At 42.1% G+C, this 18,580-nt stretch overlaps 1 protein-coding gene across 2 annotated transcripts in view; it reads left to right on the top strand.

Annotated features, from left to right (window-relative positions):
* Positions 1-18,580, top strand: part of SPECC1 (sperm antigen with calponin homology and coiled-coil domains 1) — a 96,178-nt gene that overhangs the window by 49,871 nt on the left and 27,727 nt on the right. For both annotated transcript variants that reach the window (XM_086762878.1, XM_086762879.1), the window contains 6 exons: positions 3,154-4,721; positions 6,412-6,619; positions 7,292-7,365; positions 7,936-8,114; positions 16,988-17,133; positions 17,350-17,450. In XM_086762878.1, the coding sequence (XP_086619004.1) occupies positions 3,154-4,721; positions 6,412-6,619; positions 7,292-7,365; positions 7,936-8,114; positions 16,988-17,133; positions 17,350-17,450 (2,276 nt within the window). The remainder of the gene's footprint in view (positions 1-3,153; positions 4,722-6,411; positions 6,620-7,291; positions 7,366-7,935; positions 8,115-16,987; positions 17,134-17,349; positions 17,451-18,580) is intronic.

Here is an 18,580-nt window from a genome sequence, read left to right as displayed (position 1 = left end):
TGGCAGGCGTGTGTCTGTCTGGACTGTTGCGTAGCCCATAACCAGCGCGGGGTGCTGAAGCTGATCAGGTCACCAGGGTGGCTGTACAACCCTAAATGCAGTTCCTGCATTGTGGGTGCCTCGGGCTGTGGGGTTTTTCCATTTATAACTGCTACACTACTCAATTTCAAGGTCGTTCAGAGGGGGAGTTGCCCATAAAATAGACGTTATAGTAGTGCTTATGCTTGCTTTGATGCTTTGTCATCAACATACATATGCATTGAGAACTGTTTCTTTTCTGGGCTTTTTAGTACTGCATAGCACTGTTTTGGACAGTGGAGAGAGGAAAATATGTAAACACTTCTATGTCATCAAAAAACGGGTAGGTTAATGGTTATTGATGGATAGCAAATCCTTTGTGATTTATGACGGAACGAGTCAGCAGAGCATGGAGTCTTACAAAACCCTTGGGACAGGGTGAGTAAGCTCAGAGCCTGCACTGGTTGGCAAGCTGGTGACGTGTAGATAATCCCAGTTAAACAGGCTTAATTGTTATCCTTATGTACACATCTTCCCTTGCTCAGCTTCATGTTGCAGTTGACATCTGGTGGCGATTAGATGTGCATTGGCATTAATACCAGAAGTGCTACATCTCGTAGGAAAAGGTGGTTTTCTCAGTGCCATGCGAGTTTCACCAGCGTGTAGTAGCATCGTTATTTCTTGTAACATGCATACTACTGCCCAGTCCGCATGACCCACTACATATGTAACATCTGTTACTGTGTGTAACAGATGACAGTCGTGTCATTGCACTAGTCCGGGCATTGCAAAAAAAAAAAAAACAACAACAAAAAAGAGTTATCTGGGGCACTTGCTTTGTCATAAAATTTTATTATAACAGTAGAAAACCCCTTCAGATTGGATAAAAGTTCAAGCCATGACAGAAGACTTGAAATCCACCCCTTAGGCTCCATCAAAGAACATCTGTGGCCATTTGTAATGTGTATTTTACATCTTAAATCTGTGGTATGATTCTAGCTTGCGTGAATCCTGCTTCTCTACTCCGGACACTTGCCGTACTGTACGTTCAAGAGACGCGTTCAAACAGACCTTGTTCTCTCTACCCGGACCCCTGGGGATCCCCACGTGAACCTCTGCCTCCAAGTGAGAAGGAGCTGTGCCGAGCGGGGGTTTCTCCGCTGGAAGCGGTGCATCCCATCACTGTCCATTCCATTTTCCCCTTGCCCTTCACCTCCCGGTGTTAGTTGCGCTGACACTAACAGCTTTGCTCGCCTGCGGAGCTCGGGGCGAATACAGTTCGCAGGTCCCGGCGCTTGGCGGTTGGGAGCCCTCGGGTTTAAGAAACAGGCCGAGCGCCGAGCTGAGGGCCTACAGCTCTGACAGCTGACGTGGGTTCCCAGTCTGGAGTTGCACCAGCAGCCATTTGAGTTGCAGTGGAAAATCTCCCCTCTCCGCTTGCGTTGCGCTTTTCGCTGGGCAGCCCGGAGCTGCCTCGAGAAATGTTGGCCCCTCCAGCTGTAGATGACAAAATGAAGCTGTGTGGGCCGCCGGCTGTCCCTGCTATCTCCTCCCAGGAACACTGGAGCCTTTGTCTCTGGCCTTATCATGCCCCTGCCATCACAGAGCCCTTTCTGTGCTCTCCTCCCAGCCCAGCGCCTCCGCGTTCAGGGGTCTTTTCTTCAGCTCCTCTTTGTCCCCGAGTGTTTATTGTGCCTGCTGCAGAGGCTGTTTGTTTGGGAGAGGGGAGGAGGGGCTCCTGTTTGTGTGGGGTTTATAAACCCCGTGCATTCCTCAAAAGAGCTGCTGAGCAAACTGGGTGGTGTTAACGTTAACCCTTCACTACCCTGCGTTACAGAGAGTCCCTCGATGTGTGAAAATCACTCTGGGAAGGCAGGAGCCAGGCAGTTGTGCAGCAAGGAATCTGCTCCCCCTTTGGTCTGAACTGCCCCCTGTGCATGCTGCACATGTGTGTCAGCAAAGAGAGACTCCCAAAGGTGGGGAGAGGTAGCTGATGCTAGGGTTGCCCCCCAGAGTGCTTCTGGAACTTGTTTTTATTACAAACACTGGCTCACTAGCCCTTTCTGTTTGCATAAGTGGCCCTTGCATCCTGTTTGTGTGGCTACATCAGACAGTATCTCTTCGTTGTACCATATCCCAAAACTTTATGGCTCTGTCCTTTAGGGCTTTTCCTTTTGAGTAAAGTCCTGAAAACAAGAATTTCTTAAAGTCATAGTGTTGCCACTTGTGGTGGCGTATAATACCGCCGCTTTGAACCAGCTGCTTTTCTTTAACCAGCTTGTTAATACTTTCATGGTTAGGATGACTCTCACTGTTTCTTTGGTACCTGTGGTTCCATATTCCAAGAGGGAGTTTTGGATAGATGAAAATCAGCAACTCAGAATCTTTATTTCCCTTGTAATCACGTAATGCTTTGCATTAAGTTGGGGGGGGGGGGGGGGAAGTCCAAAACAACAACAGCCAAACAGAACAGCATTAACTTTCTAACCCCCTTTTGTTCTTCCTCTGTAAGAGGATGGGAATTTATAGCGTCAAAAATCTCTCCATCTCTGCAAGAAGCTGTAGCAACACAATTGTTTTAGTGTTAGAAGTGCCAGGAGAGTTTTGTATTTCACTGGATCTGCAGTCACCATAAATGTTTCAGACCTTTTTTATGATGATCTGCATAAGCTGAGCCACTAGTTTTATGTGTGATAAAATGCCAATATGTTATAAAAATACTTTTTTTTTTTTCCCCAAAGATGGTATATTTTCTTAAGTTACCGAACTCTTCCCCAGAAATTAATATACTTAAATGCAACATTTCACAAAGTAGTGTAAAGAATTTTAATTTAAAATAATTAATATCCTGGTGTTGGGGGTTGCAGTTCACATACGTAGTGCAGCATCTACATATTATATTATTACATTGGGGAAAAAAAGTTCAGCAGACTTTGTTCCTTTGTGGGGAGTAGGAGAGGAAGAAATGTGAAATAATACAAGCCTTTGAAACATGAATCCACACACTCAGTCGTGACTAAACCTATTCAAACAGTCAGGTGTTTTTTCCAAGACAGTGCTACGCTCTAGCCTTGTCATGTGACTTGTTTTCTTTATGAATTAACTTTTAATTTGCCTTGTCTCTTTCTCTTCAAGGAACAGTTTCAGCTGCAAAGCGCACAGGGATTCCAGCACCCCGGGAAATATCATCATCTGTATCCAGAGAGAGAGCTGTACTGCGTGGTCAAACCAATGCTAGGAAAACACAACCCAGCCCCACCTCTTCTGGTACACCAACTCCTACCAAACATGTGCGCCCTGCTGGCAAGTCCAAGCAAGAGAGTGAATCTGGTGACAAGGCTGTTCTGGAATCTCAGGTTAAAGAACTCCTGGCAGAAGCAAAGACAAAAGATTCTGAAATTACCAAACTCCGTTGTGAATTGAAGAAATGCAAAGAGAAAGGGTCACTTAATGCTGAAGGAATGGGTGCTTGCAACCAAAATTCAGAAACGGTATCACCTGTTGACATAGATCCATTAATACGGACCCTTCAGGAAAAAAACAGGACTTTTCAAAAAGAGCTTGCTAGCCTGGGAGAAGAGAACCGTGTTCTGAAAGAGAAATTGCTTTATCTAGAGAACTCTCCTCTCTCAGACACAGCCACAAGCAGTGGAGGTGACAGCAGCCTTCCAACCCCAACTACCCAAGAATCCAGTTTTGGAAGCCCATCAAAAAATGTGCCGAGAGGTGAAATAGATGAGCACAGGCAGCGTGTGAGTGGGGGTGCACTGCGCAATTCAGGTTCTTCCAGCAGTGATGTAACTAAAGCTTCCTTGTCCCCTGATGCATCTGATTTTGAACATATAGCGGATGTACCTTCCAGGCCAGCATCCTCCAACAGCAACCACTTCAAAGGTTCCAAATGCTCCACTACAGGAAGTTCTCCAAACAATATTAGTGACCTTTCTGTTGCATCTCTTACAGAGAAAATACAAAAAATGGAGGAGAATCACCACAGCACAGCAGAAGAGTTGCAAGCCACTTTGCAGGAGCTGTCAGATCAACAGCAAATGGTGCAGGAGCTGACAGCAGAAAATGAGAAGCTAGTGGAAGAGAAAGCTCTCCTGGAGACTTCCTTTCGTCAACACAGAGATAGAGCAGAACAGCTGAGCCAAGAAAATGAAAAGCTAATGACTCTCCTCCAAGAGCGATCGAAGAATGAAGAAAGCAGAGCTCAGGAGGGGAAGGTCCTTGAACTGGAACAGAAATGCGCAGAAGTTCTTGAAAAAGCACAATTTGAAAGAGAGAAATTGCTCAACATTCAACAACAGTTAACCAGCAGCCTACGAAGCTTAGAAAGGGAGCATCAAGATGCCCAGCAGGTGATTAAAAGCCTGAGAGAAGAAAATGAGAAGCTGCTTAAACTTCTAGAAGTGGAACAGCAGAGCAACAGCACAGTGACAAAAACTCTGGAGGACTATAAAATTGCCTTAGAAGGTCTAAAAATTGAGAACGGCTCTCTCAAAACGCAGTTAGAGAGTGAGAAACAAAAGGCCGCAGAAATAAACGCGATGGGATGTACTACTGACAACTCTGAGGTGCAAGAGATGCTGAAAGTAGCCCATGCAGAAAAGGACCAGTTAGAAGCATCTTGCACTGAGCTTAAACAAGAGCTGCTGAAGGCAAACAGTGAACTGAAGCACCTTCAGGGTCTGCTGTCTAAGGTAACATATTAACAGCCATAAAATAGAATGGTTGTTTATCTGTCCTTCCATAAACAGATAATTGATGGTCTTTAGATTGTTATCAAGCCACTCCTTACGAGTTTCCAGGATTTAAATTGCATTAATTCATTTTGAATAGAAGCTAGGGGCGTATGATATTGTCTCTGTTTCTGCTGCTTTATGCTTATTTTCCCAGGAATAACTGTTAGCATAGCTGTGTATATAAATTAAAAAATAATTTCCCCTAATCTCTTCTGCAGAATTTACTGTTTTGCTAAGTGGAATTGTGTTTATCAAAATTGGAGCAGAACAGGTCAATAAAAAATTACTTTGATATTACATGAACAAATACTAGTGAAAAATCACATGGTAATCCAGATAGAGAAAGGCACGAGTAGTTACCAGTTAATATTAAATTCTGAATAATTAATCATGATTAATTAGTAGTAAACTGTAGGTGTCATTGGTCATGAGAACACAAGGGCAGGAACTAATGCTCAGAGAAGCTGATGTTTAGAGCAACATGACTAATGATGCATGGTCAAGCTCCAGATGAGATTCTTTTCATGAAACTAAAATATTTTCACAAAGCTGAGAAGGATTCTGTTTTGGGATAGGTAAAGTAATGGCAAAAAAACCCTTGTTTTATTTGAGAACAGTGTTTCTCTGCCTCATTTGGTCGCCTCCAAGCAAGTTTAAGTCAATTACTGTTTCTGTTTTCTGTGTGACCCTGGATGCTCAGAAGAGAGCTGCCATGTGAGGCATTACAGAACAAGTGGTAATAAAACACGAGCCCGTGATTGTGTCCCACCACTGCAGAGACAATGATACTCCGTGTGTGCAGCCTTTCCTGTATGGGGATGGGATCATGAGAAGAACAGTAAAATTGGCTGGTTGCAGAGGAAGAGAGCGTTGCCAAAAAGCACCTCCATGATTTGAGTGATTTAGGAAATCCAGATGTCCTTTCAACTCAAATAGGTGACCGCAGCAAATGGAGTTAGGAGAGGAAGCTCCCAAGTGCTTGCTAGAGCTGCAGTTTATGAAGAGTAAATGAAAAACTGCTGAGTGCTCAGACTCTGCAGCAAACTTTTATTGCTTGGTTTTGAAACCACAGATTTCCTCCTTCTTACTCTTCCTTTCCCTCGAATTAAGCTGGTTTGAATCACTGGCTATTTGTGACACCCAGACAAGACCACAGGCTTCTGTAAGGCTGCCCTTCAGTCAGGCTGTGCCAGCGCTACTCACTGAATTGGCAGCCTGCACCTTGCTTTTCCATAACTTGTTCATACTCAGAGATCTCTCCCAAACCTGGAAGCATAGATCTATGGGCCTGAGCCAACAAACTGAAGTGCAGCAGAATCCCACTTCAGTAATTCCAGATGTCCTTTATCCAGAAAATATACTTATCTGCAGTAGCTAGCTCACTACGTATGTTTTCACAATCCATGGAAAATGCACGTGGTAAAAGCAGTAAAATTGTTTATGGCAAACTGATGACAAACTGGTCATCATCTTGGCCCTAAGGCTGTGATAGCATAGGAAGGCTGACTGACGTTCATAGCTTATCTGGTTATACAATGCTTAGAACACAAGTTCAGTTCTTAAGTCTATGAGATGCCCAGTAAAATCTCCGAGTGGATTCTGGTAAGAAATAAAAGACAGACTTGAAGCTTTCTTTCCTCCATTCCAGGCTGAGAATGAGTGTGGTCAGCTGAAGGAGATGTGTGATCGGCAGGCTGAGCAACTGAGCAGAACCAACCAGAAGCTGCAGGAAAAAACATCGGAGAATGAAGCAGATATAAAAAACCTGAAAGAGACCATTTTTGAGTTGGAGGACCAGGTGGAACAACATCGTGCTATAAAACTTCACAATAACCAGCTCATCAGTGACCTAGAAAGTAGGTGGAGCTGAAAAAAAAGGATTTAAGTGAAGGTATTCTGGAGGCTCAGTGATGGCTGTAACAGGGAGGAGGAAGCATGTCTTCGTGTGTGACGTTTTAGAAATATTTCCATTTTGGCCAATCCTTTTTGTTTGTGCACAAAAGTCACCATTTTAGCAGTTAGTGCCTAAGAAATAATACTAGAGAATGTCTCCAAGCCTCATTCTTCGGCTAAGGATGTATTACCCTTTCTAGAAACTGGAATTCTTGGCCTTTTAAAGAGCTTTTAGGGAAAAGCAGGAGTAGGAGCTGTGAAGGGGGAGGTTGCTGTGGTGGTGTGGAAGGGGAGCTGCCACCTGGTGGAACGGGTGGCACATTTCGCTTTCCAGCGTTACCTCGAGCGCTCCGGGGGTGTGTCCCGAGTAAATCATGATCCTGTACGTGTGATTCTGTAAACTTAAAAGTCTGGCTTGATGCCTCAAAATAATGACCTGTTTCAGAGATGTCCGAGTAACAAATCTACTGTTGGTTCCGTTCCTGATCCACTGACAGAGCACCTTCATGTCAGTTTAGTCTATTTGGTCACATTACTAGAAGCAGAACCAAACAGGCAGCTCTGCCCTCACATCTTCACTTTTCACCCTTGTCGTTATGTGTTTAATAATCTTTTCCCTTTTTTACTGTTGCTAGGTAAAGCAATGAAGCTGGAAGAACAGAAACAAGATACAGAGAGGCAGCTGAAGGCTCTGACTAAACAAATGAAGGTAAGGCTTACACTCCGTGACAAAGCTAAGCTGAGCTTTTGTTGCAATACTGGATTTGAAAGAAGCATTGGATTTTTCTAAAACAATTGTAGAAAGTTCTTTCTGCATCCTTTAATTTTGCATTCTCTTCACTCATTTCTAGCTGTTTCTTTGCCTGTGAAGGAAAAATATAATACATCCTTTGCAAATTACTTTTGTTTTTTCTACCTATGAGCTTCTCTACTTTGGAACAGCCATTCCTGCTTCATGAATCATCAGTAGCAGTGAGCTCTTTTCAGCAGCAGTGTTTGTAGCAGTATCACAAGTCTGAATGGTTAATAGCTCGAGGAAGAACTTTGATTGTACTTTTTCTGTATTTGAGTGGAGAGCTTAGCACTGGTTTATTCTTTTGCAGTCTCATTAGTACTGTGTAAGGAGGCAAGTACTTAGCTTGACCTCAACATCATCTTGAAATTGTGGTGAAATCCTAGTTGCTTGTGATCACCAAAAGATAGATCAATAACTAAGCGCTCAGCTCAAGTAGTTGCATTTTTACAGCAAATGTTTTGGGGTTCTAATTGCTCTTTCTAGGAAGATACAGAAGAGTGGAGGCGTTTTCAAGCTGATCTGCAGACTGCAGTGGTTGTAGCCAATGATATTAAGTGTGAAGCACAGCAGGAGCTCCGTGTGGTAAAGAGGAAGCTTCAGGAGGAAGAGGAGAAGAGTGCCAGGCTGCAGAAGGAGCTGGATGAAGTGAAGGGCAGCAACAGGTCAGTTACTTACAAAGGCCAGGATTTGATCTCTGTGATTGCTAACATGCATGCAAACAGTGCTTTGTCAATTAACTATTCATTGGCTTGGATGTGCATGTTGTCTGTTTTTAACTCTTCTGACAGATTATGTTGTCTCTTATTCTAAGACATTTCTGTTCTTTTTCTTTTTGGCGATCTAGTTCTGTCAACTAGGCCATCAAGGTTTTAATCAGCCAATGTTATTTAATGCCAATTGCCAATATCCTCTTATAGCTTTGTTCTTCGTACAGTATTCCACTGTGTCTTGCCTCCATAACTCCCTGTGCAGCTGTATTAAACAATCCATGAAAAGATTGGTTGGCTACATATATTCAGTGGGACATCCAGAAGAGAACTACTTAGCCTGAGAGGAGTCAAGGACTGTATACGTTCAAACTAAACTGAGGACTAGCTGGACTTCTTTGTTCTGCAAGTCTGATACGTGCTGACTGAGCAATGCAAGTACTAGGATTCCTCATCTCACATCTCCTGTCCTTAATTTGAAACCAGCTCTGTGATTATCTATGTTAAATGGTCTGAACTGTGGCCTGGGTTAGCATTTACCCAGAAGCGACTTCATCGTGCAGTGAGCCCACCTGTAAAACAATTGCTGTAGACTCAGTGTTTGGGGGAGCACAGCAATTGTGAACGATTCAGAGATACACCCCAGCATGGCAAGCTGTGTATGTGGCGCTTCCCTCCGTGGGAGCATGGTACAAAGAAATGTGACTTTTACAGTAGAATCTGGAACCAGTACAGATACCTTACTGTGGCTTTTATACAGTGCATGATCTTTTATGTACCACCTTTCCCTCCAAAAATCATACGACATTTGAAGTACTAAATAAGAGATGGAAAAGAAAAGATGCATTAGAAGGAAGAACCCAAATCTCTAAAGAATACGGTGCTCACGCAGAATGAGGAAAGACAAAATAACACAAACAATGGTGCTATTTATGAAAAACACATGCCAAGTTAATTTTGCTCCTCTAGATTTTTCTATTTAATCTCTCTCCTAGTAGATTCATGGCCACTGATAGAACAGCCACAGGAGCACAGTGAATCCTGTCATTTTTCAAGTGGAGTAACAGTCCAGCTTTGCATGTGTTTGCTCACTGTTTTCCATTCAGGGCTTTCCACAGCAGCTATATGGTAGATGGGAGTAAAAAGATGGGAGGGCTTTTGTGCAGAGGTGTATGGATCAGAATTCCTGGATAGAAGTAGAAATGCTTCTCAGAAAAATAAAGGAATGTGTTTAAGGTCTAGTTTCATTATCGGAGTTCCCAGTGGATGCAAAGAAAAGTTATTACAGACTATGTATTCAGACCAAATGATTACCAGACAGTACTTAAGTTCTGGGCTCTGTTTCCATTCCTGATTTGTTCTTAATGAAATTTCTCTTAGAAATTAGAGTGGGGTCCATGTATAAGGGCAGGAGTCACGTACTTGTAGTTTCCCCTTTATTCTTTTGGGTTTTAATCTGAAGATGTATTTGTTAATACTTAAAATGAATAGAAGATGGCTTGCTAATTTGCAAACTGGGATAATTATCTTCCATGTATAAGGAACATGGCTGCATTGTCAGATTTTTGGCATAAGAGGCCTGAGCTGCAAATCTTGCTTTTGAAATGAGATCCCTGGGATCCATACGTACATAGTTCCAGAAGGAGGTATTGAGACGCGTATTTAATTCAGTCAGTTTTGGCATTTGTCTCTTCCTCTCAGATATATGTCTGTCTGTGCATCATGTTGACTACCTGTATAGCTTGCTTTGAGTATTACATTGGTCCTGGAGCCAGGTATACTGTCTGCGGTGGGCAATATTTGTTCTCTGTCAAAGACAGTTGTTGAGACCAAGTTCTGTATCTGTCAATTTAAGTATAACTAGACTCAGTGTCCATGCAGAGAGTGCAAAATTTCTGTACTGAGTGGTATGGAGAAGGTAATGAAGCCTCTGTAAGTCATTGTCTATACAAACCGGTGATCAAGTTAAGCACTGAAACTTTAAAACTGTACTGCCCTATAAAACAAGTTATTGAAGTTGCCGAAGCTCCTGCTGAGGGCCAGTTCTGTGCTCCCAATTATTTTTGCATTCCTGAGGTCACTATTATCCCCAGCACCTCGGGTTCTTTCACCCAGAAGTTTCTGGGGACATTCTTGTCGTTGCTTTTAGTCAACTTTCAGAAATGCTACTGTGCAGAATCAGCAGCAGATTCTGGTACCTTGGTGACTTTTAATGCACGCTCAAGCACTGGTGGAAACAGTTTGTAGCATGATACCTTAACACAGTCTATGAAGTATTCCTCATATTTGCAGGAATAGTTGAGCAGCTGTGCACACAGCTGAGTATCTGACAGTCCCTAGTGAAAGTTTTCTGTCTGATTTTTTTAAGCTCTGATTGGGAAGTGTACCTTCCAAATAGCTTGCTACTCAAAGGTTTTTGGCAAAATCTCAGCCATCTCTTGAGGGTCATTAGACTCCACCTCATAAATTGATCTTGAAGCCAATTTATCTCCTACGACATCCTGCCATTTTAATGTTTGCCTGTGGCTGCCTGAGTTCCTGCCTCCAAGTTTGATTTCATCGTTACATTCTTCTGATCAGACAAAAAGTCATTTTTGGTTCAGGAACAGCCAAAGAACTTGCAGAAAAAATCCTGATGAGGTCTTCAGAGTTCATCTGAATGAAGGTAAGAGCCTCCCAAAGGCATCTTTAACACAGATTAAATGTATAATTCTATGGCTAAGAATGTTGGGGGGAGGTTGAACCAGCATCAAACAAATGGAATAAGGAAGAGAAGAGTTAACTTGTCCCAAGTTAGTACTGACTGAAACCTACAAATTGATTAAGCCACGTTTCAGTGTTCTATGACATTTTACATTCTAATTAATGTTATTTCTCTGCAGTAAAATGCAAAAGCTTACAATCCCCTGTTGTGTAACTGTCTCCTCACAGGTGGTGGAAATTGAAATTATATAGTCTCCATCCTTGGAAGTTTTCAAGACCAGACAGGATAAGACCCTGAGTAACCTGGTCTGACCCCATAGCTGGCCCTGCTTTCAGCAGGAAGGTAGACTAGGCGACTTCCTGAGGTTCCTTCCAACCTGAATTACCCTATGATCCTAGCAAGTTTTGTCTTTTCAGAATACTCACCTTGGAAATAAAATCATTTTTGTAGCTGTTTTAGGATCAAATATTTAAGTGGTGAAAAAATGCTGTATTGGGATTGTAACACAAAGGAAGAAAGTTATTGCTGAAGGTACCCAAATTATGGATGTCCCTTTCTGGCTTCGTTAAACACCCGTTTCCAAGCCTTTCTGGCAATATGCTGTTTAGCAGCAGTGAAAGTTTCAAGGTCTTGCTTTGACTATTTCCCTTCAAGTTCTCAAGATGATTTTGGCACTATAGTGTATTATGTGCCTTCAACCAAGAACATGGAGGGAAGACAGTTGGGCTGGGAGTAGTACTCAGAAAACAGAGAAAATTTATCTGTAATTAAATGAGCAACTTCTTAGAGTAATTAAAATAATTAACCAAATCTTCAGACGGAAGCCTAAAGTGAAGATTGTGATGTATCCCACTAATTTGCTTCTGTTCTTCCTCCTGAAGTCTCAAGTGCCACAGCATGGCAGTATGACATGCTTTTTCTCCTGGAAATCAGCTTATACTCTGTGTATTAAAACCTGTCAGTCTGTATGTGCTGATGTGCTGCTCATTTGTGCCTGTGTTCTGCAGCTGTTCTGTCTTCTAGAGGTTTGATAGTTCATTCTGCTCTCACTGGAAGCAAGAAAACTAGAATGTCAGAGCAGGGGCCCTGAAGTATGGTTTGTTTGCTCTAGTTAGTGCCTCCTCACAGCTGTTGTTTTTTTGAGGGGGATTTTTTGTGGGGTTGTTTTTTTTGTGGTTAGGTTTGTTGGGGTTTTTTTTTTTTTTTTTTGACATTGGATGGAGATGATTCCATCCCCTTTGGTGTAGGGACCCTGAAACAGAAACTCTGACTGAGGTAGAGCAACTCTAGTTGCCTGGATGGGTTCATATACCCATTTTGAATGACTAGTCCTAAATAATAAGAGGAGAGGAAAGCCAGGAACACTACCATCCCTATCATTTCAAATTTGTTCCCTGGCTTTAAATTCTTAATTTCTTCCTATCTGAGCAACATAAATTTATATTATTTTTTTTTAATATTTTGTATTATTTTTTGCTCATCATGTCCCAAACCTGAGATGATGGAGTCTTAAGGCACTCCTTCAACTGTCCTAGCAACACCAGCATTTTGCTCCCTCCCCTTTATTTAGCGATGGTGGGATATTAACTATAAAATAGAGAGCTGTACCTCAGGATGGGCATTGTATTGCTTCTTATAACTTCCCTGATTGTTGTCTGTATCTCCATAGGTGCCTGATCTCTGCCAGCTAACACAGCCCTGAATGGATGCACAGCCAGGCTTGTGAGACACTTCAGGACACACCTTCAACTTGCAGCTGAAAAAGGGAAGTTTCAATTCAAGAAGGCACCTCCAGTTTTTTTTATTGCCCTGCGAAACTCAAGTGTATCACAGAGTGTGAATGCTGCTCAGGTCCACCTCCTCCCCATGGGCAAGAGCCTATTTCTTTGTTTCAGAAGGCTTCTCTCTTCAGAAGACTCCTTGAGGGGGAAGAAGTTCTGAATTAGTTTAAAGCCAACTAGACCATAAGAAGTAATCGGAGATTTGTGGAACTGAAATAACTGAGGGCTTTTTTGGAGGGATGAGGATATTTGCCCTGAAATGGAAAATCAAACATGCCATTTTAAGTTAAGCAAAAAATAAAACTGAGTGTGTATGTCTGGTTTGTAAAATAGAATGCACATACACATCAAGTTCTCCATACAGTATAATATTCATAGATCTGTTTGTATGTCTCAATACACGTATGCATACTGATCAGTATCTATACATACACAAAGTCAAGCCATAGGTTACTGAAATCCAGCAGGAAAACTGAATAGAAACATGAGGTTATTTATTCAGCATCAGCTGCTTTGATGGTTTCAGATTTTTAATATTGTATTGACAATGCATTCGCCACTGGGTGGCACGTCTGACTCGGTGTGTGTTAGGAAGCGGGATGCTGCCCAAGGGGCGTGTCCTGCTATGACTTTCACAGAGAATATCCCATGTGAGGTTTGTCCTGGCTGTAAGACGTGCAGAGGGAGAGATCAGAAGGGAAAGAAATTAATATATCAAGGCCCTAGTAAATATCCTCTCAGAAGGGAGTCTTTCTCATGCCCTTAACTCAGGTGAAGTATGTGATGATCAGGGAGAACTTGCTGAAGTTCAGCTTTGCAACTGGAGACACCAGGAGAGACCTTTACTTGGATGCTAAGGAGAAACTCAGAAGTCATCATCCCTATCAGGAGATCATCAGGATTCATTCCAGAACTGGAATTTCATGTTTTGGCTGTGGGATTCCCGTCCTTTCCTCTGGATGTGAAGACCTATCCAGGGCCTGATCTCGGAGCAGGCTGAGCTAGTAGAAAATTCTGTGGGATGTCCTGGCTTTGGCATGGCCTTCACCTTTGTGCCGTGCTACTGGAACGTATGCATATATGCACACACACACTTGTGTTGCCTTTCTTTTCTGTGCTGGCAGCTGTTGAATGTTGGCTTTTATGTTTAAGAAATATATATATTGAAGTGCCAAATAAATGTTTATGTGTCTGGAATTGTCTGCTGCCTGCCCTTGGCGCCTCTTCTGTTCTGTGCATCAGTAGCTGTGTGTCTCTTCCTTGTGTCCCTCGGAGTTCAGGAGGATTCACAACAATGACAGGAACTGTGTCGAAGACCATGTTGCAGGGTAATTACTTCTGAAAATATGGTTCTATGCCACCTGTAACGAAGAGGTCATTGGAGCAGTTTAGAAATTTCACAAACCCATGAAGGCTGCTGTTGCTAAAATCTATACATTAAGCACAAAGATTTGCACATTGTTTGGCAGTCTATTGTCCACATATTCCAAACCTAGAAAACAAGGAGGCTAACTCTTGCCTTTAGAGAAGAGCTCACTGCATCTACTTCTCTCACCAAGGAATGAATGAAACGAGGCAGTGGTTTTGTGAAAGTGACTGCACATTTTAGTTCCTTTGTGGCTAAAGTGCTCTGCTTCCTTCTGGAGCTGCTCCACTTAGGCCAGCTGCACTTGCAGCATTTTATCTCTGTAAGCCATTCATTTCTGTTTCAGGGAAAGCACACAGCAGTAGATGACATTTTCTTCAAATACATTGTTTTTGTAGCAGAGGTTGCTTGGTCTTCTCAGATGACCTACGCTATACTAAGCTGAATAAATTCTGTGCACAAGGAGTTATTTTTGGTTTGAAGTTATGGCTTGGGTTAATCTTTCGATGTTCTCCTACACTGTCCTCCTGAATTAGCTTCCTACTGCACGTTAAGCTCTTACTCTTCTGCTTCTCTATTAAGAAACCCATATGTGTACACATACATGCATCCCCTATCATACAGATTTTTATCTTTAAAAATGGAAGGTATTTACCAAGTTTCATGACTCTCCATTGCTTGTTGGCTGGCATGTGTGGTTTTAGTTGAAGCAAGCAGGTTTTGGCACTATTTTTCCTACCTTTCATGCCAAGGTTTGCAGCATGAGAGGCTTCAGTTTTCTGATACGATTGTGTGTAACCTAGGAGGTTGTTTCAGGGTGCGTTAGAAGCCTTTTGCAAATATACAGACTTAAGATTGCAGGAAGGATCCTAACAGAATTGGAACTGATTGTAGCTGCTTGAATCTTTGTAATTACCCTGTGCAATGACAGGATAACGACATGTGATTTCTCAGTGGACTCTTCTGTGGCATGGCATCGGGGCTAGTCTAGTTATTCTGTTTAACATGTTTGCATTGTTTGCAGCCAAAGGCTAGACTGAGGAGACTAGTCTGAGATTTGGGCTGTTCTCAGAGTTAAATGCTAACCAATGAAGGGATAGCTGCCTAGAGCATACCTCTGGCTGGCTTTATTCTTGAGATTTGCCAGTTGGCCTACAGACATTTACTATTCCTTTCTTACTCTGATAATACTCCACAAATTTTGTGCATACCCTTATTGCGTGGATAACTAGGCAGAACTCTTGCAGAGTGGCCTATCTAATTCTTAAAAGCGTAATGAATTGCATTGGGTGGCTTGGTATCTAGAGGCAGACATCTATCCTTCCTCCAGACTTTAGTAGAAGCAGGACTCCTTTAGCTTTTGTATGTTCCTATGACTAAAGTGCAGATGCTATCACCTGTTGATTTGTTTACGCTTTAAGAAGCCATAGGAAAAAAAAAAAAAAGGGTGGAACTTAGTCAGCAAAACACTGGCTCCCTCAGAATTCGGTGAATCTTACCCAGTCTGCCTTTCCTCCTTACTGGATTAAATAGAGAATGGAACTGAAATGGCTTTTTCTTTAGCCATCTGCCTTTGCAGGCTCCCCTGGCATGTGAGGAGTTTGAATGAATTAGTAAAGAAATAGCCAATGTCTGCTTAAAGACAGCACCTCCTTAAGCTCTGCCAAAAATAGAAATGTGAGTCACTCTTATTCACTGGCACCCTTTAGCCCCTTGCGTTTTGTAGACTGTGATGCCAAAAGGGAAAGAAAAAGACTCTGACTTCTATTTTTAGCTCAATAGAAGTTGTTCAGCTCCATAGGTGCTTTCTGGATGGAGTCTCCCAGCCTTCTTATGAAATAACTTCTGGTTTTGTGTTTGTGTAACAGTACTTAAAAGTAGGGGAAGGTGGTGATGATACCTCAGAACCTGTAGATCAGCATGCATTTCTTAAGCAGCTAGGAGATCAGGAAAGTAATGTATGAATATTCTCTTTTTACATGACTAGACTTTATCTAATTGCAGCTTTCCTAGACTAAAGCTAGGTAATTGCACTTGAAGTCTACCTGAGAGCTACTGGGTAAGTACAGTGTCAGCACTAAGCAATGTCAGCCAGATCTGTAACATGCATGACTAGAAGCAACAGTTATACTGTGTGATTGCATTTGCTGTTTAATACAGCTGTAGACTTTCCTGTACTAACTCCTGTAAGTCCAGCACCTAATCTTGGCTTCAAAATTTCTTTTCAATGGAGTAAGTTAATGATCTTGCCTGTTAAAATATGGACCTTATTTCTATTTTGAGTTTGTCTATCTTCATTCCAACCATTGAAGTTTGGTATTGTGTCTGCTAGGATGAAGCACTTAACAGGTTTGTTCTCCATATAACTGTGTATGGATTGTGATTGAGGGTTTGCTTGTTCAGCTTGTCCTTGTTGATAAGCTGTAAGAGTTGGGTTTCCAAGGTTTTTAATTATGAAGTATATTTTCTGGTTTAATTTTTTATGGCTCTGGCCAATAACTTATTTTCAATTATGACACTTTAACTGGTAACAGTTACTTAAGCAGTGGTCATGCCAATTAAAAACATAGAGTGTAAAATAACATCTTTCTCTTTGGTTACTTTCCTCATTATACACTGAGGACCACAGTAGCCCCTTGGCCCCTGTGCTGTATTGAAAGCCCATCTTCAGGTAACTATCAGTGATTACTCACAGGTCTCATCAAATGGCTTTTTTCTATGATAAACCTCCATTCTGTGTGAGGATGGGGAATGGGGATGATATGGTTAAGAATGCAGAAAGTTTGTTAGGCTCAATGATTTCATGTTTGCAAGGCACTCCAAGAAAAGACCATGAACATTTTAATCAGTGGTCCATGTTCTGGGCATTACAATAAATGATGTGCATCATTGGATTTGCCTTACTGCATATAAAAACCTTTAATCTGTGCTTGCACTTCCTGTTGCCACTGACTTTGATCTGGTTTCTGCTTTGCAGGCTGACAGCTGAAGAGGTGGAATCGCTAGAGGCAGATGCAACCAACCGCTGGCAAGGAGTCTGCATTAGTAGAGCATCTCCCACACCATCAGAATCTGCAGCCACTGTGAAGTCACTGATAAAATCATTTGACTTAGGATGCTCAGGTATTTGAATACTGTATTTTTCTAGTAAAAAGTTTTTCTAGCTGTGAGCAGGTAATTTTTGCCATTTTGTGCTCCTTCTTAATGGATATTTTCTGTCAGTGCTTGGTACATAAATGCTATCTGTAGAATATCACTACACTAGTGGTTCCCTGTTCTGACAAGAGGGAGATAATTTGGTTTGAAATGCAAATGTGTCCACATTTTTTTTTCTTGCAGGTAGCACTGGACAAAATATCACGGTTCATAAGGTCCCCAGGAGCCCTCTCAGTGGAATTCCAGTGAGGACAGCCCCGGCAGCTGCTGTTTCCCCCATGCAGGTACAAGGAGCTCCTTCCATCCTTACCGTTTTAAAATACGTAGCTATAGTGTTTGCTACAGCATGACATAGCTTCAGCATGCCAACATGCATGTGTTGACAAGGGGAAGGGGAAACTCATCTGTTTATTTGCTGTGAAACATCAAATGCTGTAGTACTAACAAAAAGGATCAAAGTGAGTTTGTCTTTGTCTTCAGCATAGAGGTCTCAGTGGACGGACGTGAAATCTTTGGAATACAGTTCTGAACTTTAGTCACTGTTGATCAGAAAATAAGTGTTGATTATTGGGAATGAATTACAAGAAACATCAAACTAAACTAGGTAGCTGGCATGTGAGTTGAGAGACTGGGGATAAAAAGTTTCCAAGATGTATGCTCCCAGTTATGCACTAAGTTTGTACAGTGCGTAATGAAGAACTCTTATAGGTTTGGGTTTTTTTCCTGCTGAAGTGTAAGTGCTCTGGAATGTGGTACTTATGTCACTGCACCAGTTAGTTAACTTTCTGTGACAAATTTTCAATCTGTGGTGCAATGTTATTGGAATGCTGCTTTTGTGAATGATGGAGAAGCAAATGTGCTGTGCTTCCTGATTTCCACATATGCTGAACGTGACGCACCATCAGACTGCTAACCTTTCTAGGCTAGAGAAGCCATTGTGAGTTTTTTGACTGAGTGGTCACTGGACTTAAAACAGGATATTCCCCTCTGAACTGATTAAAAAAAAAAAAAAAAAACCACAAACCCAAAAAAACCAGTTGTGAGGCTAGGGTGTTTAGGTGAGTGTTCCGAATTGAATCAGATGACTTTGAAGGAAATGTGCTCACCATTTGTTAAGTAGTCTTTCAAAGAATCAGCAAAGGAAGTCTGAAGAATGAGATTAAACAGAGGTCTGGGGACCTTCTATTAATGCCTGTCTGAGGGGGTATTAATGCTGAAAACTGGTGCTGGGGCTGCAGAGACAAGAATCCTTGTGACTGACGATTCAGGGTGCTGGGGACAGAGGCAGGGTTAGGAACAGGCGTTCTGACTTTGGGTTTGTGATACTAGATTGTGTTGGCAGGAGAAAAAAATGGTGCAAATAGAAATGTGAAATAGTTCAGGAGCCAATACATTTCCAGCTAAAAATATTGTC

The sequence above is a fragment of the Chlamydotis macqueenii genome, chromosome 19, assembly GCF_036417535.1.
Source record: "Chlamydotis macqueenii isolate bChlMac1 chromosome 19, bChlMac1.mat, whole genome shotgun sequence".
In the NCBI taxonomy this organism is placed as follows: Eukaryota; Metazoa; Chordata; class Aves; order Otidiformes; family Otididae; genus Chlamydotis; species Chlamydotis macqueenii.
This window is presented reverse-complemented; position numbering and strand designations above follow the sequence as displayed.